This window comes from Triticum aestivum, chromosome 3B (genome assembly GCF_018294505.1).
Source record: "Triticum aestivum cultivar Chinese Spring chromosome 3B, IWGSC CS RefSeq v2.1, whole genome shotgun sequence".
In the NCBI taxonomy this organism is placed as follows: Eukaryota; Viridiplantae; Streptophyta; class Magnoliopsida; order Poales; family Poaceae; genus Triticum; species Triticum aestivum.
The window spans coordinates 836,295,079-836,321,253 of NC_057801.1; the positions used below are offsets into that span (position 1 = coordinate 836,295,079).

The 26,175-nt window shown below is 46.4% G+C and overlaps 4 protein-coding genes across 5 annotated transcripts; 2 read left to right on the top strand and 2 right to left on the bottom strand.

Moving 5' to 3' along the window:
• The first annotated feature begins 10,054 nt into the window (after window positions 1-10,054).
• On the top strand, window positions 10,055-15,216 carry LOC123072808 (pentatricopeptide repeat-containing protein At3g48250, chloroplastic). 2 transcript variants are annotated; one of them, XR_006435427.1, is made up of 3 exons: window positions 10,055-11,860; window positions 12,614-12,720; window positions 14,877-15,216. XR_006435427.1 is itself a non-coding variant. In XM_044496454.1 (2 exons), the coding sequence occupies exon 1, from the start codon at window positions 10,097-10,099 to the stop codon at window positions 11,837-11,839; it is 1,743 nt and encodes a 580-aa protein (XP_044352389.1). In that variant the 5' UTR covers window positions 10,055-10,096; the 3' UTR covers window positions 11,840-11,860; window positions 14,877-15,216. The 2 variants fall into 2 exon arrangements, 1 of the variants encoding a protein (XP_044352389.1); XM_044496454.1 differs by lacking the exon at window positions 12,614-12,720.
• Window positions 15,217-16,097: 881 nt separating this feature from the next.
• LOC123072809 (DEAD-box ATP-dependent RNA helicase 58, chloroplastic) lies at window positions 16,098-19,216 on the top strand. The gene is made up of 10 exons (XM_044496455.1): window positions 16,098-16,398; window positions 16,475-16,568; window positions 16,667-16,780; window positions 16,867-16,962; window positions 17,172-17,276; window positions 17,403-17,561; window positions 17,718-17,786; window positions 18,092-18,181; window positions 18,592-18,732; window positions 18,824-19,216. The coding sequence occupies exons 1-10, from the start codon at window positions 16,205-16,207 to the stop codon at window positions 19,106-19,108; spliced, it is 1,347 nt and encodes a 448-aa protein (XP_044352390.1). The 5' UTR covers window positions 16,098-16,204; the 3' UTR covers window positions 19,109-19,216.
• Window positions 19,188-21,412, bottom strand: LOC123072811 (transcription initiation factor IIA subunit 2). Its single transcript, XM_044496456.1, has 4 exons — window positions 21,189-21,412; window positions 20,682-20,834; window positions 20,498-20,548; window positions 19,188-19,687 (listed from the first exon to the last, which is right to left on the bottom strand). Exons 2-4 carry the CDS (start codon window positions 20,811-20,813, stop codon window positions 19,511-19,513), a joined length of 360 nt encoding a protein of 119 aa, XP_044352391.1. The 5' UTR covers window positions 20,814-20,834; window positions 21,189-21,412; the 3' UTR covers window positions 19,188-19,510.
• A 2,572-nt stretch (window positions 21,413-23,984) lies between these two features.
• LOC123066978 (transcription initiation factor IIA subunit 2) lies at window positions 23,985-25,924 on the bottom strand. The gene is made up of 4 exons (XM_044489947.1): window positions 25,765-25,924; window positions 25,467-25,617; window positions 25,303-25,353; window positions 23,985-24,498 (listed from the first exon to the last, which is right to left on the bottom strand). Exons 2-4 carry the CDS (start codon window positions 25,599-25,601, stop codon window positions 24,319-24,321), a joined length of 366 nt encoding a protein of 121 aa, XP_044345882.1. The 5' UTR covers window positions 25,602-25,617; window positions 25,765-25,924; the 3' UTR covers window positions 23,985-24,318.
• Window positions 25,925-26,175: the final 251 nt, after the last annotated feature.

Consider the following 26,175-nt stretch of genomic DNA (forward strand, 5'->3'; position numbering starts at 1 on the left):
AAATAATGATAAAAATATTCAGCTGTAGACTAGTACTTGTTGGAAATATGCCCTAGAGGCAATAATAAAATAGTTATTATTATATTTCCTTGTTTATGATAATTTTCTATTGTTCATGCTATAATTGTGTTATTCGGAAATCGTAATACATGTGTGAATATATAGACCACAACACGTCCTTAGTGAGCCTCTAGTTGACTAGCTCGTTGATCAAAAGATAGTCATGGTTTCTTGACTATGGACATTGGATGTCATTGATAACGGGATCACATCATTAGGAGAATGATGTGATGGACAAGACCCAATCCTAGGCATAACACAAAGATCGTGTAGTTCGTTTAGCTAGAGCTTTTCTGAATGTCAAGTATCATTTCCTTAGACCATGAGATTGTGTAACTCCCGGATACCGTAGGAGTGCTTTGGGTGTTCCAAACGTCACAACGTAACTGGGTGACTATAAAGGTGCACTACGGGTATCTTCGAAAGTGTCTGTTGGGTTGGCACGAATCAAGACTGGGATTTGTCACTCCGTATGACGGAGAGGTATCTCTGGGCCCACTCGGTAATGCATCATCATAATGAGCTCAATGTGACCAAGTGTATAGTCACGAGATCATGCATTACGGTACGAGTAAAGTGACTTGCCGGTAACGAGATTAAATGAGGTATTGGGATACCAACGATCGAATCTCGGGCAAGTAACGTACTGATTGACAAAGGGAATTGTATGCGGGATTGATTGAATCCTCGACATCTTGGTTCATCCGATGAGATCATCGAGGAGCATGTGGGATCCAACATGGGTATCCAGATCCCGTTGTTGGTTATTGACCGGAGAGGCGTCTCGGTCATGTCTGCATGTCTCCCGAACCCGTAGGGTCTACACACTTAAGGTTCGGTGACGCTAGGGTTGTAGAGATATTAGTATGCAGTAACCCGAAAGTTGTTCGGAGTCCCGGATGAGATCCCGGACATCACGAGGAGTTCCGGAATGGTCCGGAGGTGAAGATTTATATATGGGAAGTTCAGTTTCGGCCATCGGGAAAATTTCTGGGGTCACCGGTATTGTACCGGGACCACCGAAAGGGTCCCGGGGGTCCACCGGGTGGGGCCACCTATCCCAGAGGGCCCATGGGCTGAAGTGGGAGGGGAATCAGCCCCTGGTGGGCTGGTGCCCCCCCCTTGGGCTCCCCCTGCACCTAGGGTTGGAAACCCTAGGGGTGGGGGGCGCCTCCACTTGCCTTGGGGGGCAAGCCACCCCCTTGGCCGCCGCCCCCCCTTGGAGATCCCATCTCCTAGGGCCGGCACCTCCCCAGGGGCCCTATATATAGTGGGGGGAGGGAGGGCAGCTGCACCCAAGTCTCTGGCGCTTCCATCTCCCCCTGCAACACCTCTCCCCCTCGTAAGTGCTTGGCGAAGCCCTGCCGAGATCACCGCAGGTTCCACCACCACGCAGTCGTGCTGCTGGATCTTCATCAACCTCTCCCTCCTCCTTGCTGGATCAAGAAGGAGGAGACGTCTTCCCAACGGTACGTGTGTTGAACACGGAGATGTCGTCCGTTCGGCACTAGGATCATCGGTGATTTGGATCACGACGAGTACGACTCCCTCAACCCCGTTCTCTTGAATGCTTCCGCGCGATCTACAAGGGTATGTAGATGCACTCCTCTCTCTCGTTGCTAGATGACTCCATAGATTGATCTTGGTGAAGCGTAGAATTTTTTTATTTTCTGCAACGTTCCCCAACAGTACTCTCCTATTATGTGTACAGAGCTGCTGATGTCACGGCCATCTACCTTTCCAAGGTGCTCCTCCTTTACATTTTAGTGTTCTATTAGCTTTGTTTTCTTTACCGTAAGTTACTCATTCCATTCCTTTGCTTTTTTGCTACTGTAGATTGCAAGATAAACTGATGATGCATGGCTCAGATGTTGTGCAAGGTCGACAATGGGGATGCTACTTAGATAATTAGAATGCCATTTTCATGGTCAATGTTTCAAACAACATTATTAATGGCTGATAAGTTGATGCAAGGTCAAGAACTGCCTACTTCTCCGTACTAGATAGTTTCACATCTTGTAAACTTTGGATCATGTTCTTTGTAATGCAACATATTCGATTTAATATATGAGAAATTTTTGTTCATTGTATTTGTGTCTCCTATGCACGATCACCGTTGATCTACTAATTCTGGAAATACCATGAATTGTTCATGCGACCTACCAAAGCATCTAGTCATTTAAATGACCCTTACAACGCATATGAAGCATTGTTGCGCTCTAGCTTTACACGTTGCTCTCTTACAACGCTTCTACACGCCGTTTACCAACACATGTATATACGTTGTCATAGACCCTAGCAACGCCACCAACGGCAACGCATATAAATCTGTTGGTGTAGGCCGTAGCAACGCATATAGGGACATAGGACAACGCATTGATGCGTTGCTAAAGGGGGGTTCCTGTTGTAGTGGCAATTTAGAAAAGCAATGATGAGCAACTTCACAATATATGTAGCTAGGAAACTGATCAACAATGGTAGGCAACTAATTACCAATAGCAGGCAACTAGACATCAATGATAGGAAATTCCATAGTATTTATAGATAACTGAACAGCCACGATAAGCAAGTTGGGATAATGTTAGCAAATTAATAAGTGCACATAGTGCAGTGAAGTTGCTTGCATGTAGTACTAGCCTTCGTATGATTTTTCTCATATTTTTTACACAAACCAACCTAAAGGTAATCCTACTAGGAAAAATAGCTGGAGTTGCTTCCCTATAGTGCTACTTAGAGGTGAAACTAATCATTGGTGGTCATGGTAACTAATTTAGAAGGCCTCCCGACTCATAGTAATCATATTATGCAATAAAAAGGAGTTGCTCTCCTATAGCAATAAAGTTGCCTCTATAGCACCCAAAGTTGCTCTAAAATAAACTTTTGTCGAAACCTACTCATATCGGATCTAGTTTTCAAGAAACCCAACGGTGAAAATGGATCTTGATTCCGACGTTCTAATCAAAAGTTATAGCTTTAAAAAAAATTGAAACCCGAAAATAAATGCGCGTGGCCTCTTAACTGAGGCTACGTGAGGTTGGAGGCTCGTGTACTTTCTTTTTTGACAGAGTAGGATGACGTGGCAACTAGATTTCCTTTTTTTATTTGGACGCAACAGTTGCGTGCTTGCCGTTTTGGGAAACCGCGGAGAGCAACCCGTTTGGTCCTTCTCTTTTCATCGAGAGCTTCGATCGAAAGTAGGGCGCTCGGGCGCCGCCTAGTCACGTCCATGAAAAATACGATATAGAAAACATACACACACAAAAATGGACATATAGTTATAAAACTTGTCTGAACTTATCCATAGAATCTTACCAAAATCACTTGCAGAAGCTACAAGAACACACTTTACGGGTCGGCGCATGCGAAAACATATTTGGTCTCGCTATAGTCGCTCTAGGGCTTTTTATTGCTTATTATAGCGATATGTTTTTTCTACGGGTAACTAGGGACTTTATTAAGCAGTAATCAACATCGGAATACAAATAATGTCTGGTAATGTCCCTAGCCAAATGTGGCGACCTACAGCGAGAGAAGTTGTCGCTTTCGCCAGTGTATGTGCTTCGAAATTATTCTCTCTGTGCTCAAACTTGAATCTCACATGGTGGAACTCCCTCCTCCTTTCTGATATTTCATGCAGAACAGGTGCATAGTGATTGTTGCTGCTGTGCCTATCTTGTTCACAACATCCAGACAATCGGACGCGATCAGCGAGCGAGTAAGATTGACGTCCGTAGCCAGTGCTAAGGCCTCATTGCACGCATGCGCCTCAAGTGCAGCTGCATCATTCAAACCATCAAAGACCACTGCGGACGCCCCCCCCCCCAAAAGGCCTTCCTTGTCCCTGCAAATAACCGCTGCTGCACCTACATGGCCCTGCCTCGTTGTACCTCCATCAACATTGAACTTTGCTTCATCTTTGTCAGGCGGTAACCATGCTTTGGCCCGTGGCCGGGTTTCACCGAGCATTACATCACTCGGTTTCAATTGGTTCTCTGCAATCTCTAGGTCCTAAAGATACCTCGTGATAAAACAGAAAGTAGACAGTGGGCTCTGAAACTCGTTGTCACGGATTGCTTTCCTTCGCGCCCACCATATAGCCCACATATTGATCAACACTTTTGCAAGCTCCGTTTCATTGAGGGTCTCAAACAACCAGAACAGCCACAAACGGGGATCATGCGATCTATTGGAGATCACATGCTCTAACACCTCTTCTTCTCCCAGCGCCCACACACATCTTGCCATGCGGCAATCAAATAGGGAGTGGCGCCAAGTATCTTCCTCGGCATTGCACAATGAGCAGGCCGTTGTGTCTGCCATCTTCCAGTGGTGGCGGGTTGATCCAGTTGGTAGCGAGGTGTGGGCAAGGCGCCTGGCAAACACCCGGACCTTCGACGGCACCCTCGCCTTCCAAAGTGTGGACCACTCTCGCTTAGTGGAAGCTTGATCGGATGTGCTTGTGCATGCTCAATCCATTCCTCCCTCTGGTTCTTTATGCCCGTTAGCATCCTGTATGCCGATCTGACCGAGAAGACACCCCGTTTTTCATAATTCCATGCATAGAAATCATCATGCAACCTTGAGCTGAACGGGATGTTTAGAATGGCATCCACATCCGGACCAACAAAGTGTTCGGACAACACTTGCTTATCCCATGTTCTCGTGACTGAATTGATCAACTCCGAGACCTGTTGTGGCGGATCAGCCCCCAAAGCACACAATGGCCTCACCTTGTAGTCACGTGGTATCCAGTTGTCCCTCCAGATGCTCGTGTCCTCACCTGATCCCACTCTTTTGATGATCCCGAGCGCTAGAATCTCCTTGCCCTCCATAATAGAGCGCCACACCTAAGAAGGGTAATTACCCAGTGAAGCCTCAAGGATGTTACAATGTGGGTAATAACGTGCCTTCAGCACCCTCGGGCTTAGAGAATCAGGGTCTTGTAGAAGGCGCCAAGCTTGTCGAGCTAGCAAGGTAAGGTTAAAAAGCTCAATATCTCTAAAGCCCATTCCTCCCATAAACTTGGGCTTGCACATTGTGTTCCAAGCCACCCAGCTGTTTTCCACTCTCCTCGTTTGCTGCCCCACCAAAACTTCCTAAGAAGGCCATTAATATACGCACACAGACCCCTTAGCAATTTGAAGCAAGCCATAGAATATGTTGGTATGGATTGTGCAACCGATTTTATTAGAACTTCCTTCCCTCCAGCAGATAGACACTTCTCCATCCAGCCCTGTACATGCTTCCATATTCTGTCCTTGAGGTACCGAAAACATCCTTCCTTTGAGCTGCCCACGTCAGTGGGTAGCCCAAGATATTTCTCTGAAAGAGATTCATTGTGCACATCCAGCAGTCCCTTTACCTCATTCCTCAATGTATCTGGTACACCCTTGCTAAAATAAATGGATGATTTATTTGTGTTGATACGTTGGCCTGAAGCATCACATCATTTCCTCAGCAAGTCTTGTACTCTTGCTGCACTTTCAGTATTTGCTTCAAAGAAAAGCAAACTGTCATCTGCAAAGAGGAGGTGATTTACCGCCGGCGCTGTTGCCGCAACAGAAACTTCCCAAATCCCACTCTCTTGAGCTTTCAGCAAGCAAGAGATTCCTTCAGCCACCAGCAAAAATAAATAAGGGGAGATAGGGTCTCCCTGCCGCAAACCCCGCGAAGGCCTGAAAGCATCTAGAATTCCACCGTTAAATAGTACTGAGAAAGAAACCGAAGAAACACACCTCATGATAGTTTCAGTAAACCTCGGGCTGAAGATATGTACGCTGGGCTTGCTGAAGATTTTCCCTGCTCGCTACAGATCATGGCCGGCCCAATCGTTCAGTCACACGCCCTCGATGCGCTCGACTTCGCTAGTTCGCTTCGGTTTTCCTTTTTGTTTTTTTCTTTTTCTTTCGTTTTTCTCTATTTCTTCCAAAGCTTTCTTCGGTCTTTTCTTTGTTTTTCCCCGGTTTTATTATTTCTATCGGTTTTCACTGTTTATTCATTTTTATTTTGTTATCTTTGCTTCTTTCTTTCCTTTTCATCGCTGGTTTGCTTGTTTTTTCTTTTTTTCTTGTCATTATAATTTTTTCTGTTGTTTTTCTTCTGTTTTATTTCTTTATACTTTGGTTTTCTTCTCCTTTTCTTTTTGTTTCTTCGTCTTTTGTCAACTTTCATCGATTTTATTTATTAAAAGAATAGTACGCATTCAATATTTTTTATATACACATTATTTTTTTAGAATATTCCCGTATTTCTTTTTTTAAATAAATTATTATTATTATTGAAATTTTATATTTTTAGATGTCTGCTTCTTACCATACACATTGCACATTGTTTCATATATATCTAATAATTTCTTTCTAATACCTGTTTAACATTTTTTTATTACAAGATTAACTTTTTTCAAATACATGGTCTAGATTTTTTTCCATAAACATTTTAAATATTTTTCAAGTGCTTGATTTATTATTTTTTATACACATTGATATTTGGAAGTTCTTGATTAACATTTTTTACTACAATATTAACTTTTTCTCAATACATGGTCAACATTTTTTTATACACATTTAACATTTTCAAATCTTTGAATAAAGTTTTTTAAATAGAAGATTATCTTTCAATACATGGTCGACATTTTTCTATACACATTAAACAATTTTTTAAATGTTTGGTTAACATTTTCCAATTACCAAATTAATATTTTATTTTAATGCTTGATTAACATGTTTAAAATACATGATGAAATATTTTTCATACGCATTGGTATTTTGTTGTATACATTTTTTGTATACATGAGAAACATTTTCTTTGTATGCATTTTTTTCAAATGCTTGGTTCACATTTTTTTCAAATGTATTCACTTTAAGTTTTTTTAATATATTTTACTTAGTATATTTGAAAGTGTAAAAAAATAAAAGTGGATAAAACAAAAAAAGAGGTTGTGAACTCCTGCGTGCCTGGGCCGCCCCTCTCTCGCTTCCTTCTGGCGAGGTTCCCTCGATCTTTCTAGAAGCGATGTATAGATGCGCCCCTATACTCAAAACATAGCTCAGGCGTGAACATAGCCGGGTCCAAACCTGCACGAAGCATGAAAACATGCAAAAATACCGAAAGCAACTAACTGGCGAGTACTCGGTTTGAGTGGGCCGAGAGCACGCCACGCGCTCTCAACCGTCACCATGTATCGCGTTCTGAGCGCTTTCTCCAGATTTTGTTTTTTTATATTTCTATACGTGTTCAGCTTTTAGTTGTTTTTCGTTCTTTTGCCTTTTTGGTTTTCCACCGATTTTTCTTAAGTTTTGGACATAAATTATTTTTAATTTTTTTTGCAGAAAATGTTTTTTTTGTTCGGCGAGAGGCACATATTTACTTTGTGTGGAGGCACAGATTTGCTTCCGCAAGAGGCACTCAAAAAAACCAAGAGGTACGAATTTACTTTGCGTGGAGGCATGGATTTGCTTGCATGCCTCCCGGAAAAGGGGAAAAGCGATGTTTCTTTTTTCATTCCGCTAGAGGCACAGATTTACTTCTCTAGGAAGCACGGATTTGCTTCCGCAAGAGGCATAGTCGTGCCTCTCAGAAAAGAAAAAAAAACTCATGTTTTTCTTACGCAAGAGGCGCAAATTTACTTCGCGTGGAGGCACGGATTTGCTTCGTCGTGTCTCTTCGAAAAGGGAAAAAATGTATTTTCTTCTTTTTCCTTCTGCGAAAGGCACACATTTATTTCCCGTGGAGGCATGTGTTTACTTCCGCGAATGGCGGAGTCATGCCTCTTCGGAAAAGAAAAAGAAGTGGTCCTAATTCAGGTCTTTTCGTGAAAAAAAAGTTCATCAGATACCACCAACATGGAATCTAGTTTTGAAGATCTCGACGCGAGGAACCGAACGGTGAAAACGGTCGACGATTTGGACGCACGGTTTATACTTTCTGAATAAACGAATCTACGAAAAAGAAAAACTCCAGACTGTGCGTCACTGGTGGCAATATGGGAGATGAGAGTGATCTCAGCAAAGAGTACTTTCTTTATACTATTTGCAAAGAGCACTCCTTCTGACTAGAAGAACGCTCGTGCGTTGCAACGGGGCCACATTAACTTTAAGAGTTTAATATTACGACATTGGCGACTTTTTTTACCATCAAATCTTCACACACACAGAACCACACTCTCCCTCCCTCTTCCTCACTCTCTATCCCCGTCTCCCTCTCGCTCTAACACACACACATATTCATCTTATTGGGTACGGGACCATAATCCATCTATTTCACACATACACGCTAGTGCATAACAATATGGATTATGTGTATTATATTTGCCACCAGAATTGAGGGAATTAATTTCATGTAAATCGACCAGCCACAACTCCAAGAATACGCGGACGAGGTGGTTCGGGTCGGCGTCGGCGCCGTCCAGCGCGGGCCACGGGCCCGCTTCCAAGTGCACGTGCAATGCACGACTTCACAAATATTATAATCAGATATGAGAAATCACATGCATAGAAAAGACATTCTGATAGCAATCCAAATACCATACTCAATTGAATACCTAACCTGGACAATACTCTTATTTCTATGCGCCAGAAAAAAATGGAATAGCAAAGCTAAGTATGCCTACATACGCTCAGATTGTATATAAGAATCTTGGGTGAACAATTGCAACAAAGCACTAAGCAGCGATAAATTTAAATAAAAAATCCATTAACTATGCAGGCAGCAGGCTTGTTACAACATAGAGAGATAGAAAAATGTCACCTCCAGTAATATAGCGCAAAGGAGTGGAACGAAGCATGAATGAGCGGTTGCCTGTTCTTCTCCATGTACATGGATCAGCAGTAGAGGCCAAGTATATAAGTACTTGACCGAACTCCACTCTTCGTGTACGGAGAGCCATGTCACATTCTCGCTGCTGCAGCATGGGAGGACGGCTGGTTCACGTGACCCTCCAGCTGGGGGATCCATGGTGGCTGACCGTCGAGCTCGAGGCAGAGAAGTTGAGGGCAGTAGTGGCGAGATCCATGCCAGCCAACCGGGCGAAGAGGAGGTCGTCGGGGAGGGACACATCGGCAAGATCCGGTCACCACGCGACCTGAAGAGCAACAGTGATCTCCACAAGCTGTAGGCCGATGGCGTGCTCCATCCCCTGCGATGGGGTGACCATGGCGGTGGCCACAGCTCCTCATGCTCGCCTCGATCTCGGCGACACACCCTGAGTGTAGGAGGCAGCAACGACATCGACGAAATCATGGCCTCCATCCCGGAACGCAATCATGTCGCTCTAAATAAATGGATTCAATCATGTGACTCTAGTTACTTCGGATTGTTATGTGCACACTAAGCGGGGTGCAGTTAGGAAAGAAAATGTTTTCTAATTAAAGTGATTGAGTGATTTAAGGTAAGGTTAATTAATTTAGATTTGATTTTTAGTGATTGTTAGTAAAGTATGATGCGTCTTTAAAATCTTTTATTTGTTTCCTTAAAATCTATTATTTGTTTCCTAAAGAAATTTGCAATAATGGAAGGTATCGGTTGATTTGGATAAGTTAGTAAATTTAGATCCGTGATTGCGTGCACGTTTGGAAAGTGCTGATTTGCAAGGAAAGAGCTGAGGGGTAAATAAACCGGTGAATAAGAAACCAACATTGAAAAAAATCTACGACGGTTAACCTAAGAAAAAAAACCGGACGAAAGTGGTGGGACGAAAAAAAACCTGGAAGCGAGACTACCAACTGCTTCATTAGGAGTAGAGATTTCGGGAAACTCCGTCCATTTTTCTCTGAAATTCGTGCGAAATCTGTGCGTTACGGCGTAGGAGGAGGCCCAAAAGGAATGCAAGATCCCACCGTCTCATTAACAGGCCAGGGCCCACGTACTAAGCACGAACAAAGCCCGCCCGTAGCTCAAAAATGAAAAGAAACAAAGCCCGCCCGGTGGAGAGAGAGCGGGCCTAAGCCCACCTTCTTCCCCATTTCATCACCTCCGGCCCTCTCCCTCTCCTGTCCTCCTCCTCCGCTCCCCCATCCCCAAACCCCTAACCCCCGAAAAAATGGCGGCGCCGCCGGCACACCTCCGCCGCCTCCTCCTGCCGCACCTCCGCCGCAACCGCCTCTTCTCCGCCCTCACCGACACCCCTGCCCCGGCCTCAGACGCCATCCTCTACTCGCTCCGCGGCCTCGCCAAGGACCCGCCCCAGGCGCTGTCCCTCTTCCGGCGCGCGGCGGCCGCGGGCCACCCGCTCGGCCCCGCGGCGTACAACCTCATGCTGCGCACGCTCGCCTCCACCCCGGCCGCCGCGCAGGCCCACTTCTGGCCCTTCCTCCGCGACATGGACGCCGCCGGCCACTCCGTCGACCAGGGCACCTACCTCGCCGCCCTCGCCTCCTTCAAGCGCGCCAGCCTAGCCACCGACTACGCCACCCTCTCCGCGCGCCTCGCCAAGTCCCGGGCCGACCACGCCGCCGCCGGCGGCACCCCCCTCACCGCCCTCGCCGACGCCGTCCGCGGGCTCGACCTCGACCAGGCGGGGTCGGACGAGGAGCTCGAGGAGAAGCTGGAGGGCGTCGCCGAGCAGCTGCTGCCGCTGACCGAGGCGACCGTGGCCGGGGTGCTGCGGGAGGCGCGGGACGTCCCGGCCAAGGCGCTCGCTTTCTTCCGGTGGGCTGGCCGGCAGAGGGGGTACGAGCACGGGTCCGTTGCCTACAACGCGATGGCGAGGGTGCTCGGCCGGGAGGAGTCACAGCGGGAGTTCTGGGAGCTGGTGCAGGAGATGAAGGCCGGCGAGCTGCACATCGACATCGACACCTACATGAAGCTCTCCCGGCAGTTCCAGAAGCGCCACATGATGACCGAGGCCGTCGAGCTCTACGAGCTCATGATGGACGGCCCCTACAAGCCCGCGCAGCAGGACGGGCCGCTGCTCCTCCGGCGCATCGCCATGGGGCCGGAGCCCGACCTTGAGCTGGTCTACCGCGTCGTGAGGAAGTTCGAGGCCGTCTACGAGTTCAAGACCAAGCACGTGTTTGACGGGATCCACAGGGCGCTCACCAGCAATGGCAGGTTTGAGGAGGCCGCGGAGATCGTGGAGAGGATGAGAGCCGCTGGCCACCAGCCGGACAACATCACGTATAGCCAGCTGGTCTTTGGGCTGTGCAAGGCCGCCAAGTGCGATGAAGCTCGCCAGGTGCTCGATGAAATGGAGGCTGAGGGTTGCACGCCGGACTTGAAGACCTGGACCATGTTGATCCAAGGGAACTGTGCGGCTGGGGAGGTGGACAAGGCTCTGCAGTACTTGACAGAGATGATCGGGAAGGACTTGGAGGCGGACGCCGATTTGCTGGATGTCATGGTGAAAGGTCTGTGCAGACAGGACAAGATTGACGCGGCTTACACTTTGTTTGTTGAGATGGTGGACACTGCCAAGTTGACCCCCTGGCAAGGCACTTACAAGCATATCATTGCCGAGTTGCTGAGGGTGAAGAAACTCGAGGAGGCACTGGGCCTTCTTAAATCAATGAAAGCCCAGAAGTTCCCACCTTTTGCAGACCCCTTCCCTTCAAACATCGCTGAATACGGGACGCTTGAAGATGCCAGGGACTTTCTCAAGGCCTTGAAAGGATCGTCTAATAACTATCCGCAGCCCCCTATCTATGTGCAGATGTTCAAGGCATTCTTTGCGGAGGGGAGATACTCAGAAGCTCAGGATTTACTCTACAAATGCCCCATCCATATCCGCAGGCATCATGACATCACCGAGCTGTTTGAACCAAAAAAAGTTCAGGCTACTGCTTGACTGAAGCACAATAAATTGTTGGTGAGATTATGGTGAACTCCTGCTTTTTGCATACTAGCTAGCTCTTGTTTAGTAATCCTGGTCATGAGTTGTTACATGGTAATAATTGTAATGCGAATATTTTGTTGAGTTGTCTTTTCTGTCCTTTTTCCTCTCTTCCTTTTTGCATCTTTGCAACATTTGAAATACAACCTAAGTTTCACCCTCTACCTTCTTTTTGTGTTGATCACAACTTTTTGAGCTACAGCACACATATCTAGAGCTTAGAATTATGATCTATGTTCCTATAATGATCAGTGTTGATATGATGAGCAGGTCAGGACTCTATTGGTTTAGTTAGAACTCACAGCTAGTATGAGCCTTTGTTTACTGCAGCATGCTTGTCAAATTTATTTATCAGCATGTGCCTTTTTTCTATGTTATAAGCTGCTATAGTCTAGTGCTAGGTCAAATTACTAATGAACTTTGAATTTTTAGGTAAAACATTGTTATTGGTTTCTTAATGTACGAATTATAGGGGAAGTTTGTAAACATTGACCACCATGAGAGTCCATAATTTGTCCCTCGTAAATTCATGGTTAATAGAAGACTAATAAGCTACATAATGCTTACCCCTTCACATTGTGTCTCAATAGAAACAAGTTGAACAGAATCTTTGTAATAACCATACTTTCATTTCATATACATAGGTGAATAATAATACATCCTATTCACATCACTCTTATTCATGTTACAAATAAGAACACCATAATAACACAACCTCGGGATATCCAGGGCACCTCCAAGCAGCACCTCTTATTTGAACTTTCACACTGGACAAAGCATGGGCAGATAATACCATGACTAAGGAACTCTGGCTTTCTTAAGAAGATGGATACATGGTTGTGCTCCAGTACTTTTCTGTCCTTTCTCCTCTCTTCCTTTTTCCCTGTACTTTCTACGTCTTTGCAAATGCCATTCCATTTGAAATACACAACCTAAGTTTCATGCTCTACCTTCTTCTTTTCGTGTTAATCACAACCTTTTGAGCTACAGCATAACATATCTAGAGCTTAGAATTATGATATATGATCCTGTAACGATCAGTGTTGATATGATGAGAAGGTCAGGACTCTATTGGTTTAGTCAGAACTCACAGATAGTATCAGGTTGTTTACTGTGGCATGCCTGTCAAATTTACTTATCAGCATGCACCCTTTTTCTGTGTTATAGGCTGACATAGTTAGAATTTCGTTAAACTTTTAGGTAAGACATTTTTATTGGTATCTTACTAAATTGATGGTTAATGGAAAGACCGATATGCCACACAATGCTTATCCTCTCACATCGTATTTCAAACAGAAACAGGACGAACAGAATCAATGTAATAACCATACTTTCATTTCATATATAAGAATATCACACAGTGGTGAATAACAGTACAGCCTATTTCACATCACTCTTATTCATGTTACAAATAAGAACACCACAATAACACAACCTCGAGACATCCAGGGCACCTCCAAGCAGCACCTCTTATTTGAACTTTCATGCTGGGCAGAGCATGAACAGATAATACCATGACTAAGGAACCTTGGTTCTCTTAAGAAGATGGATACATGGTTGTGCTCTTCTGGAGTGCCCAAGACATGTGCTTACGCTTGATGAAGTCCGAAGCCACCGAATCCACATCTGTGTTCACGTCATCTTTCTTGATAGGATTGGCATGGTTGTCCTGAAACCTGACTTGTTTCTTGGGCGCTTGGACATGGTTCGCTCCTACTGCTGCTTCTTTCTTCATAACACTGGCATGGTTGTCCTGAAAGTTGGCATGGGGATGGTGGGCTTGAAAGTAGAGCATTCGAGTGTGCGACATTGCTCTGTGGCTCCTTGCGTGGGGGTACGAGGAAATGCTGGAAGGGTAGGAACTGGTTTGTTGCTGTGATTGCTCTTGTCCTCTTTTATAGGCCCATAAGGATGCTTATTCTTAGACGGCAAGTGGGCATCATATTCTCCACTGCTGACAATTTTGAGATATTTTTCGTGTTCTCTTTCTTGTTAGCTTTCTTCATTCAAATTTGTTAGGCGTTGAATGACTCCATCTTTATCTTGTAAAGTAATTTTGCTTGCTAGGGCTTCTCGCTTAGCGTGGACCTAAGTTATGTTCCTTCTGCAGTTCTTTTTTCATAGGACGCAGTTGAGTTGTTTTCCCACTTCCGCTCATAAAGATAAGTAATATCTTCTTTCATATGCTGGATTATAATTTTGTCCACCTTTCGTTAACTATGAATAACAAGGCAAGTGCTAAACATATATATGGTCTAGCTCTTTTACTGGGTTTATTTGTTTCACTGTATTTTTAGTTAATTTCAAATCTGTGACTGTCTACATGAACTCTGATTGAGTGATAGTTGTGCTGCACCGATTTGTAATATATTCAGTCCCAACGATCCATCAAACAACTGGGACAAAAAAAACCTTTTCTTTCTTTATGTTTTTCTGGAAGGGCGTGTATCAGAATTGATGATAATCTGCTTCAAATTTTGTTTTTGTAGTAGAGGTAGGAGCCCATGATTTTAGAACCATGCTCTGGTGTATAGTGTCTGCAACTATTACTACATTATTCGCCTACGCCTGTTCCTTGTGGCGAAAAGCTATTCCTGTTGCTCCTTTCCTTTGCATATGATCCTAAACCTATCATCTTTCTGTTTCTGAAAGGGTGTGCATCAGAACGGCCATTGAGCTGCTTCGAAGGCATCATTACCTTTTTCTAAAGGTGTGCATGAATTTAAAGCCATGCTCTGGTGTATGTATAGATGCTGCAACTATTACAAACATTATACGTGTATGTATAGATGCTTCCCTGCAGGGAAGAGCCATCACCATTGATTGCTCCTTAACTTTGCATATGATTCTCAGCCTATCATCTTTCCATTTCTCAAAAAGAACTGGATGCCTTTTCCTCTTTTCTTTGGTCCAGTTTTCATGTTCCTGAATAATAATAATATCCTGCAACCACAATGAAAGGGACCTAACCGCTGCCTCCATTTGCCTGCAGAGACGGATTTGCCGCACGATCGGGTGAGAACTGTGCGGGAGACGCTGCCTGGAAGGCATATCCGACGCGGTGGCGCTCTGCGGATCAGGCCAGGGCGCTGGTTTCTTGACGGAGTTCGGCATATGATAGGGACTCGCAACAGAAAGCAGTCATATGTTGATAGGTAGATAGATATGCTCCCACCTCTTAAGATGCTTCGTGCATCCCATGCTCTAGATCTATTATCCGCGGAATGTTTATCACATGGGCATCTTGATAATTTTATATATCCTTTATTATACGGATGGAAATGTAACAGTTTATATATTCTAGAAAAGCGAGAGCGCTTGGTTGCTGTCAATTTTTTTACATTGCCTTACTGCAGTTGAGAACTTGCAGGGCTTCTGCTGGCAGTGTTCTATCATCTTTTTGGAATCTCAGCGAACAGCAGTTCGTTTCTTTTGGTTATATAAATGTTTTGCCATCAGTTTTGCTATATGCAGGTTGCTTCATCTTGTTTCATTGGGTCAATCAGTTATCCAGGACCGTTTGATTTGTTTAGAAATCCGTGCCTATGATTGTGGGTATTGATACATGAAGTGATTATATAGTTTTGAAATTCAGTCACCTTACATTCAAAACGTTACCTATGATTGGATATTGATACAAGAAGTGACCATACAAGATGTTGATAGATGCTCATTGCTTGCCTGTGTGTTGCACACACATATGCTTTTCATTTGTCTTATCACAAAACTGCATGCTCTCATATTTTGTAGGACAATCTTTTCCGATCTGGATTTTGCGGATGCGATCGTGCTTTTTTAGTATATATTTGGAAGCAATCATTGACTTTTATTTTGACTACTGACAAAAACGACTAGCAAATTCTGTAAAAATAATTACTAGACGCATTCTGCAGATAAAATAAAACAGTACACGGATATATTCGAGAAAAGTAAAACAGTACAGCTTGGTACTAATTAATACTAGTATTTGTTATTTAGAGTTGAACTTTTTTGTCTCTTTTTCGTGCGTAGCTCGTCCGGTCATATTTCTTGCCACATTTTACAAGTGCACATGTTACATCGCGATAATTTTTTTAAACTTTTTAGAAAATATAGGAGTTGTAGTTAAAAAAATCATATTTTTTAAAATTAGGCAAAGAAGACATAAATTTCGCATGCAACCTGGAATAACCATTTCTTCTCTTTCTGGGCCTAGCTCTACCCGCGGCCCGGCCCACTCCCCAACTCAGGCTCATCCACTCCCCTCCCCCGCCACCAGCCACCAGCACCGCTGCTCGCCGGCTCTCGGAATCCCCGCCGGCCAGCCTCCGGGCGGCTCCCATGGCAGCGGCGGCGTACACGGCGAAGCTCTCCGGCTGCACCCGTCCGCTCCCCAGCACCCTAAGCTCCAGCCCCCGCGCCACCCGCCTGGCCCCATTCGCGTCACGCTCCCGGCCCCGCGCGCTTCTCGCCGCCGCCGCCGCCACCCTCCGCGAGGTCTGCTCCGGCCGCGTCCCCGACCACGTCCTCCAGAGGCAACAGCCCCTCCGAAACCCCTCTCCCTTCCTGCATTCGCTATCAATTTCTCACTGAAAGTTCAGTATTTTGCAGGGCTGAGGACGTCGGGTACACCTCACCGACCGAGGTGCAGGAGCAGTCCCTGCCGGTGCTCCTCTCCGGCCAGGACTGCATCCTCCACGCCCAGGTGCGCGCCGCTGCCGCCGCCCCGTCGATTTCTTCCGGACATTCATACTGCAGAATGACAGTCTGACTCTCAATTTACATCGCTGGGGTTGCATGTAGACAGGTTCAGGGAAGACGCTGGCCTACCTCCTGGCGGTCTTCTCGGCGATAGACGTCGGGCGGTCCTCCGTGCAGGCGCTGGTCATCGTGCCGACGCGGGAGCTCGGCATCCAGGTGAGCTTGTAGCTGTCAGTCTCGTGTGCCTGGTGAGAGAGGTCTGACCGACCTGCTGCTGTTTGTATGCATGACATCGCCGCAAGGTCACCAAAGTCGCCAGGCTTCTCGCGGCGAAGACTTGCAACGTCATGGCTTTGCTTGACGGCGGGATGCTGACGAGGCAGAAGAGCTGGTTAAAGGCAAGTGATCGATCATCCCTTGGTGGATTTCTGTGTCTATGCCGATGCATGCCTAGTTGAAGGACCATTTTTAGATATAGTCTCATGTCAATAGCGTTTAAGATCCTTCCATGTTTATATTGGTCAGTTGTAGCGTTATGTATAATGTACTCTGCATTTCGTTTATTTATTGTGCTGTCTCCCTGCTAACAACATTGGTCTGTTTTCAGGCAGAGCCCCCTGCGATAATTGTAGCAACTGTTGCAAGCTTGTGCCAGATGGTTGAGAAGCGTGCTTTCAGTCTTGGATCAATCAAAGTATTAGTTATCGATGAGGTGACCACTCCGTTCTTCAGCCGCAAACCAAGTTTACCTATGCAGTGTCTACATATCTTCTATGGTGCCATGCCTATTCGTTTGAAAAGAGATTAGCTAATTTCAAAAACCTTGTTGTTTTGTCAGGTTGATTTCATTTTTGGATCATCAAAGCAAGTGAACTCCCTTCGCAAGATACTAAATTCTTACACAGCAGCATCCAGCCGTCAAACCGTCTTTGCTAGCGCATCCATACCTCAGCACAATCGCTTTGTGCATGATTGCGTGCAACATAAATGGACCAAGGTTGATCTAGCATCCATTCTCCGGTTGTGGACTATCGTGACTGTTTGCCTACGTGCCTTGAATATGCATTCTCATTACTGCCTGAATGGCTGTGCCTTTTGAACTTCAGATGGATACAGATATTAGTTTTCACATGCGTGTCTTACCTTTGTGCAGAGCGATGTGGTTCATGTTCATGTCAACCCTGTCCAGCCCATGCCTTCACACCTACGTCACACATATGTGGTGAGCATATCTTTTAATGACCACTTTCATCTTAAAGTTTATTTCCTGCATGATACTCCTTCCGTGCCAAAATACTTGTCGTGGTTTTAGTTCAAAAGTACATTTGAATTTGCTCTTATTAGAAAATTTTAGTTGTTTTACATGGCATGGCAGACCTTCTCTTATTCTCCATGGGTTTTCCCCTCCACAGCTAGTATCTTCTGATCAACTAAGTGCACAAGCACAACCAATCTCCTTACTCCTGAAAGTTCCTTTTTGACCTCAGTCTGATTCTCAATCCTTACGAGAACATAATCAATGTACAGATCTGCAGTAAGAAGGAACGGTTGCATGTTTTGCTATCCTTGCTTGAGAGGGATGCACCAAAGTCGGTGATTATATTTGTCGCTCAACAGGTAATGGTACAAATTAATTCATCTTATGCTATGCCATATCAACTGTAAAATAGCTCATGTACCATGGGACACCCTTTCACCTGTTTTCCGAGGTGCTAACTTATGAACTATCATAGAGAGATCCATCATAGTTTCAGTTTCTGCTATGGTAGTGGCGTGGTTCTATGATCAGCGCCCTGTTCAAAACCATAGTGTTATTATTATTTATTATGCTTTAAATTAGTTCCATTCGGAAAGCTTCTGTATTCATATATATAAGCGACAAGTCTGGGTTAGTTTATAATTGCTGTGTTGTCAAGTTCTTAGAATTCATGCTGATAGTAAATGAGTCTCGACTAAAATCATGGTAGACTAGTAGTAGTCTGAGAACAGCACTCTGTTTGATAACCGTTGCAACCTATTCTTCTTAGTCTGAGAAATCAAAAAGGGCTGGAAATCCTCCGCCGTCCACACTTGTTGTCGAATTCCTGAGAACAGAGTATAAAGGCATCCTGGAGGTGCTTGTGCTAGAAGAAGATATGAATTTCAACGCTCGGGCTACCTCGTTCACTGTAAGTGCTCCATTCAATTCTTTGTCTAGACCCCCAGGATCTTGATCATGTTGATTGAAGACCCGTGCATCAATTTACCGTATGGCTGCAGGAAGTCAAGGGAAAAGGTTTCCTGCTAGTTTCGACGGACATAGCGAGCAGAGGGTTCGACCTTCCGCAGACCAGCCACATATACAACTTCGACCTTCCTAAGACGGCGACCGACTACCTCCACCGCGCCGGAAGAACCGGGAGAGAACCGTTCTCCAAGTCGGAGTGCAGCGTGACGACCCTCATAACGGAGGAGGAGCACTTCGTGCTACAGAGGTTCCAGAACGAGCTCAAGTTCCACTCCCAACAGCTGCCCTTGGAGTCCATGTTTACTTTCAACTTGTAAATAGTTTCTTCCTCCCTGTTTTATCTGGACCGGAGGATTTTGTATGTAGATGTGCTAATAGCCATGAATCTTACTGAGCTTGTCAAATTCAACCGCATTCGATTCATAGTTCCGCTCATCCACAGACATGGAGGCAAAGAATAGTAGCTAGACAAAAGAAAAACACCATTCTGTATTTCTGTTCGTAGTTCTACTCATCCACAAGTTATGTTATCGGCACGAAAGAGCGAGTTATCGTTCCATAAGCGATGCAAACGATAACAAATTCAGAACCATTGTGTTCTGGCACAATGGAAGCCGCCTAGATGCTCGTGGGATCATTCCATAAGCGGTACCCATGACTGTTCAGTTTGGGGTTGCGCGTGGTCTGTCATGAAGAGGAGTATGGCTTAAGGGGCTGGACTACTGGCACTGCTGGCAAGTGATAGGTACTACAGGCTCCTCAATCAGTCTCATATCATAGGCCACGATCTTCACCTTGGGGAGGACTGTTTCGATCTCCTCGTTCATGAATGTTGTGTTTCTCAGGTTGAGAGTCCAGATGCTGTCGCAGAACCTGTATGTGCGCAGATTGCCGCCCTGTCAAGCCAAGAGGAAAACAATCATGCATGTGAGTGAAATCAATGTATGGATGGAAACATGACTAGAGATTACGATATTGTGAAGACAGTATTCTGAATTTGATGGTAATACTAGCTAGTAGCTAGGCAGAATTATTTGAGTGAAGCTATTGCCATGTGGAGGTATTGCTTTCTGAAATAATTGAACAGCATCAGCTACATGCTTGCCATTATGTTCTTGGTTTGAATACAGTATGTTCTAAAAAACTCAGCAAACAAATTCAAATACTACTTAGGAACGATTGCAAGAAACTATGGTATGCAAGTCAAGAAGAGTGAAATCATCCAGTAGCTAGGTCCATATGTAAGTCAGGAACAAGACAGGAAATTAAAATCCACACACTTGCATGTTGCAGACAGTTTAGCCTCTCATAAACTAAGCAATTAACATGAGCATAGTTACATAGTACTATGTTTCAGACAAAAGCAAACAAATCTCCTGGAATGAGTTAACTTATCGCGAAATTATGGTTTAACCAACTGCCATGCATAATTTGGCTATTAAGCACAGATCATTTTTGTTCAGGCTTCATTTCCAGGATCATACATGGCATCAGATCAAACATAAGGCATAGAAGATCTGCATCTGATCTGCATCATCAGGATAACAGCTAGCTACACTGACAGAGGTAGCAACAGCAGCAAGGTGTCTCAGCATGCATTGCATTAATTATTCCCTTCAAACAAATCTGTATGTATGTGCATCACAATAGCACAGAGATGAATGTGCAGCACATATAAGAAAGAGAGTAGGGAATTTGGTTGGCACCTTGAAGGTGGCCCTGCTCTCGACATGCTTGTCCAGCGCGTGGCACATGGACTGAAACAACAACGACAGCAACATGAGACCGGGATCAGAACACCACCTAGCTAGATGCTTGCTTGTTGTTGATGGATGGATGAGTTTCGGAGAGGAAGCAGTGCAGTGGTGGCATGTGGAAGGGAAGGGGGACCTTGTCGAACTGCATGATCACGGCCATGGCGAGCTCGGGGCTGAGCGCGCCGCTGGCCACCATCTCGTTCAGCGTCTCGATGAGGGCCACGCCGATCGCCGAGTGCCGGTACAGGTCGATCGCCTCCGCCATCCCTCCCCTCACCCCTGATCCCTGCGGGTCAACAGCAAGCAGCAAGCGTCAATCAGATTTTCCATAGTCCATACGCAAGACGGGCGGGGCGCGCGGCACCGATCACGCCGGAACCCAGTCCGTCATCGGCCACGGCGAGCGAGCGCACGGATTCCGGCGAGATTCCCAAGCCCGCGCCGCAGCAAAGCAAACGCACCCCGACCCCGGCAACCGACGCGCCCGCCGCCGCCCGTACGCACGCCCGCCGCAAGACAAAACCCTAGACGCCGGCCCCCCGCGTCGGCGCCGCCGAATCAGTCGCGCCACGGCTACCGGTAAGCGGTAACCAGAAACCCCACCCGGAATCAAAGCAGCCGCGTGGAGAGCTGGTCTTACCCGGTCGATCGGCGGCGGGAGCGCCGGTCGCCGCTCCGGATCTGGAGCCGCAGGGCGGGCGAGGCCGGGGTGCGTGTGCTGCGTCGTGGGTTTGGGAGCGGAGCGGAGCGGAGGAGGAATTCGAAATTTGAAATTGGGGAGCTCCTCCGTTTATGTACGGACTGACGGGTGGATGGATGGAGAAGGGAGGAGGCGGGCGGGGTGGGGTGGGGGTGCTTGCTGGCTAATTCCCGTTTTGCCCCTGCAAGCCAGTGGGCGGATAGCCATCAAGGGGTCCAAAACAAGCCACGCGGCCGTTGGGGGGTCCGTCCCTAGGGTGATGGGTTAGGGTTTGGGTCTGGTGATCCCGAGGCGGTCGTTGGTCATTCCTCTCTCACATGAAACCGAGACTAATCACATGGAACTGTCGGGGATTGGGGAATGGCCCGATAATTTGTGGGCTTATGAATGTACAGAAGCAGGAGGACCCCAATATCTTGTTTATTTAGGAGACAAAGATAGCGAGGAGCAAGATGGAATGGCAGAGATGGAAGCTTGGAATGCCACATATGGCAATGAAGGATTGTCATAGAAAGGGAAAAGGATTGGTTATGTTCTGCAAGAGAGATAAACGTCAAGCTGCTAGACTTGTTATTGAGTTTCTAATAACATAGTACAGAGGCACCCTAGAGGTGCTTGTACTAGGAAGATATGAACTTCCGGCTACGTCAAAATGCTCTTCTTTTTGCGTCAAATCTCAACATCTTCATTATGTCGATTTGAAAGCCATCAATTTAACATCCCTATGCAGGAAGTCAAGGGAAAAGGTTTCCTACTAGTATCTATGGACATAGCAAGTAGAGGGTTTGACCTTGCGCAAACCAGCCATATTAGTGCATCTCCAGCGTTAGACCTGCAAATTTGCTTGGGCATCTGTCCATGGACAGGTGATCAGTACGCGGACACTGATGACGGAGGCCGCCACCCAACACTGGCTGCATACATTCCAACAACTATTTGAGCTATTCGGACGAAATTCGTGCACACACAGCCGATTTCATATAAACCGGAAGAAATTCATTATATTTCTATCATTTTTTAACTAAAAATATACCAAACTAAGGTAAAAGTTGTAAAACTAATGTGACCGGTGCCGGCGGATATCCATTCCCACGACAAGGATACCCTTGACTAGTCTATGGCCGACCGCGGCAGATCTCCATTGTCTTCCCCATGTACGGTATCTCGCTCATCGGACTGCCGTGAGCCCCAGAGGTATATGCTTCAACGCAAAGGGAAGCTCGTTTCCACATCTTCGGTGGCGCCACTTATCAGAGTGGAACCGCCCCGGATGTGCTTCAACCAGAGGGGAAGGAGACGACGGTAGCCTGCGTCCGGGAAAGACAGAGGTTGTGTACGCCGGCATAGCCGAGGCGGCGCCTTCATGGGACCAAAGCGGCGGGCGGCCTCCCATGTTCTACTTCTCCTCGATGATGGCAACTAGTGCAGACGTGCTGGCCACCGTTTCATCAATCTTCGTGAAGCCGACTTCTTTCTCCGTCGGTAGGTCACGTTTACGCGTTCGTTGACGGTGGATGGCGTGGTCGCAGGCACGGGAGGGGCAGTATGACACGGCTTCGTCGAAGGAAGCCACAATGCCCGTGCCACCGTGTTCCCCCACGTGTCGGCCTGGAGCAACTTGCCGCTCCTCGGCAAGCTGGCTTGGAGCCGTGAGTTGCTGAACGACGCGCCAGCTTGGAGTTTCTGCCTCCGCGAGCAGAAAGTTGCCTGATGCGTATCCAGCGGGCCCGACCGGCCACCCAGTAGGCTTTTATGACGGAGAACTCCTCTTCCTACTTGCTGGATGCATGCATCAATAGGAAGCGGCCGATCTCCAATGACACGAATGCGGGCATCTAGCGCCGGGCAAGAACACGCGCAGGCGCATGTGAGTGTTTCAGGTGGGCAGGGCGCTAGGAGTGGGCATGGCAGCGGTCCGTACGCCTGCGAAGCCCCCCTACTTTGTCTCCGGTTTGCAGAAAAAAGTACGCCTGGACCGCCCCGTGGACCGATACATGCCCACGTTGGAGGGCACAACATGTCTGGCATGGACGTATGCGGGAGGCTTGAGGGTCCGCGTTGGAGATGCCCTTACAACTTCGACCATCCTAAGACAGCGACCGACTACTTCCACCGTGTTGAAAATATGCACTAGATACAATAATAAATGTTATTATTTATTTATAAATTTGCAATTAATGTTTATTTTCTGTGCTATAGTTGCATTGGTTCTCGAGTTTGCATATAAACGAGATTCGGACAAAAACCCATTTGCATGAGTGGAATAATAAACACCAAGTAGATATCTACCTAGCTAGTCTCTTCGCTAAGACTAGCTCATATGTTGTTGAGGATCTTATTTTCCTGATTATGGCATTATTAAAATAATAAGGATGCCAACAATAATGAAACACATTGTTGGCAGAACATGGACATATACCCAACTAAACGATATACTTCGAGATCTCATCATCACAATGTTATAAGTATTTTTATGCAAGTGGTAATGATATGTTCAATTCACAGACTATGAGAGTATCGAGTACTTCCGGAACCTCTCCCTCAACCCTTCTCCCCCTCCCCCTCTCTCGCCCGCCCTCCCTCTCACTCACGCGCACCCACACAAACACACACATGCACAGACACAGAGATACCGGCCGGCAGAGAGATTGCGAGAGAAAATTCTCGCGGTTAGGAGGTTGTATGGAATCTGTACCAACGCTACACCAACACATGTTCCGCTGTACTCTTGGGAGTTTGATTCATAGGGTGGTTCTTTTTGTTTTCTACTATGTTTCCCAACACGCCATGCCGGAAGAACATGAGAGAACCGTTCAGTCATTCTCCAAGTCGGAGTGCAGCGTGACGATTCTCATCACGGAGGAGCAGTTCGTGTTACAAAGCTTCCACAACGAGCTCAAGTTCCACTCTCAGCAGCTGCCCTTGGAGTAAATGTTCACTTTCAACTTGTCAATAGTTCTGTCTGTATGTAGTATGTAGTGCTTATTACATATATATAGTTCCATATCTAACTTGTCAATAGTTCTGTCTGTTTAGTTTGGGGATGGCGCCTGGTGTATCATGAAGTGGACTATGGTTGGCACTGATGGCAAGTAATAGGTTCGAGAGGCTTCTTAAGCGCAGCAGAATCGCAGGCGACGATCTTCACTTTGTGGAGGACTGTTTCGATATCCTCGTTCTTGAACGTCACGTCTCTCAAGATTAATGTCCAGACGTCATCGCAGTTCCTGTATGTGCGCAGATTGCCGCGCTGTCAAGACAAGAGAAAAACAATCATGTGAATGAAATCAATGTATGGATGGAAACATGACTATAGATTGCAATATTGTGAAGACAAAATATTGTGAAATTGACTGAAATATATACTAGCCAGGTGAACTATTAGAGTTAAGTTATTGCCATGTAGAAAAGCATAGCTTTCTGAAACAAACAGCATCACCTAGATGCATGCCAGAAACATGCAAAAAATGGTGGTTGTTTCCAGAATTGTTTCCCGGCTGTGGATACAGAAAAGGAGGTCCCCTCTGCTTGCGTCGCTAATACAGTGGAACACATAAGTCTGTTGTCGGAAACTCGATCGGCAAAAAAGATCAAATACTAGTTGGAAACTATTGCGAGAAACTATCGTCATATGTCAAGTTAAGAATGAAATCATCCAGTAGGTCCAGATATATATAAGTCGTCGTACGTCATACATAGCATCATGCAGAAGACAAAAACAAATGTGTAGCTGATCTGCATTATCAGTAACAGGTAGCAACAGCAGCAAGGTATTTGAGCATGCATTGTTCCAGCATGCATGAAACAAACCTGTACTACTCCCTCCGTTCCCAAATACTTGTCTTTCTAGTCATTTCAAATGGACTCAACATACGGATGTATGTAGACATATTTTAAAGTGTAGATTCACTCATTTTGCGCCGTATGTAGTCACTTGTTGAAATCTCTAGAAAGACAAGTATTTAGGAACGGAGGGAGTAGATGACAATGACAGGGATGGATGAATGCATATATAGCACAAGAGAGTAGGCAATTTGGTTGGTTGGTTGGGTACCTTGAAGAAGGCCCTGCTCTTGACATGCTTATCCAGCGCGTGTCCCATGGACTGAAACAACAACAAGACCACCCATACAGATACAGCATCAAAACAGCTAGTAGCAGGCATGCTGAGGAACCAAACCAGTGCTGCCTAGCATGTGGAAGGGAAGAGGGACGGACCTTGTCGAACTGCAGGAGGACGGTGATGGCGAGGTCGGGGCTGAGCACGCCGCTGCTCACCATCTCGTCCAGCGTCTCGGTGAGGGCGTAGCCGATCTCCGACTGCCGGTACATCTCGAACGCCTCCGTCGCCATCCCTCCTCCCCTGTCCCTGTTGGTCAATCAACACTAAGCGTCAGAGTTCAGGTAGCGAAACCCTAGACGGACGCCGAATCAATCAAGCCCCATGGCTCCCGGCAAACAAAACCCCCACTCCGAAAGCAACCGCGAAGAAAGGCGGGGCAGTGGGCAGTCTTACCGGCCGGCGTGGTGGTCGATCGGCTGCGGGCTCACTGGTAGCCGCTTCTGATCTGGCGCCGCAGACGGCCGGCGAGGCCTTGGAGATTGCTTGCCGGCGAGGTCCGGGAGGGGACGGGCGGGCGGGTTCGCGCGGGGAGGAGAAGCGGCGGAATTCGAATCTGCGTGCTTATATAGGGACGGGGGCACAGGAGGACGCGGCCGGGGGAAGCTATATATAGCCCGGATCGGAGGCGGGCGGGGAGCCTCCTGCTACGTCGGTTCTCCGGGTCAATTCCCCTTTTGCCCCTGATGGCCTAGTCACGCTGGCAAGGCCCCAAGGGCACCTTCGACCCATCACGTTTACAGTATTTTTTTCTTGCAAAACACAACTACACTGTCGTTGGATCGAAAACGGACAGCCTAGATCATG

Coding starts and splice junctions, on each gene's coding strand:
- LOC123072811 (XM_044496456.1), bottom strand. CDS start 20,813: ATGGCGGAGGCGATCGACCTGTACCGGCACTCGGCGATCGGCGTGGCC. Junction 20,549..20,681: donor TGATCATGCAGTTCGACAAG/GTCCCCCTTCCC, acceptor TTGTTGTTTCAG/TCCATGTGCCACGCGCTGGA. Junction 19,688..20,497: donor AGAGCAGGGCCACCTTCAAG/GTGCCAACCAAA, acceptor TTGGCTTGACAG/GGCGGCAATCTGCGCACATA.
- LOC123072808 (XM_044496454.1), top strand. CDS start 10,097: ATGGCGGCGCCGCCGGCACACCTCCGCCGCCTCCTCCTGCCGCACCTC.
- LOC123072809 (XM_044496455.1), top strand. CDS start 16,205: ATGGCAGCGGCGGCGTACACGGCGAAGCTCTCCGGCTGCACCCGTCCG. Junction 16,781..16,866: donor CGCGGGAGCTCGGCATCCAG/GTGAGCTTGTAG, acceptor CATCGCCGCAAG/GTCACCAAAGTCGCCAGGCT. Junction 18,182..18,591: donor TTATATTTGTCGCTCAACAG/GTAATGGTACAA, acceptor TATTCTTCTTAG/TCTGAGAAATCAAAAAGGGC.
- LOC123066978 (XM_044489947.1), bottom strand. CDS start 25,601: ATGGCGACGGAGGCGTTCGAGATGTACCGGCAGTCGGAGATCGGCTAC. Junction 25,354..25,466: donor TCCTCCTGCAGTTCGACAAG/GTCCGTCCCTCT, acceptor TTGTTGTTTCAG/TCCATGGGACACGCGCTGGA. Junction 24,499..25,302: donor AGAGCAGGGCCTTCTTCAAG/GTACCCAACCAA, acceptor TTGTCTTGACAG/CGCGGCAATCTGCGCACATA.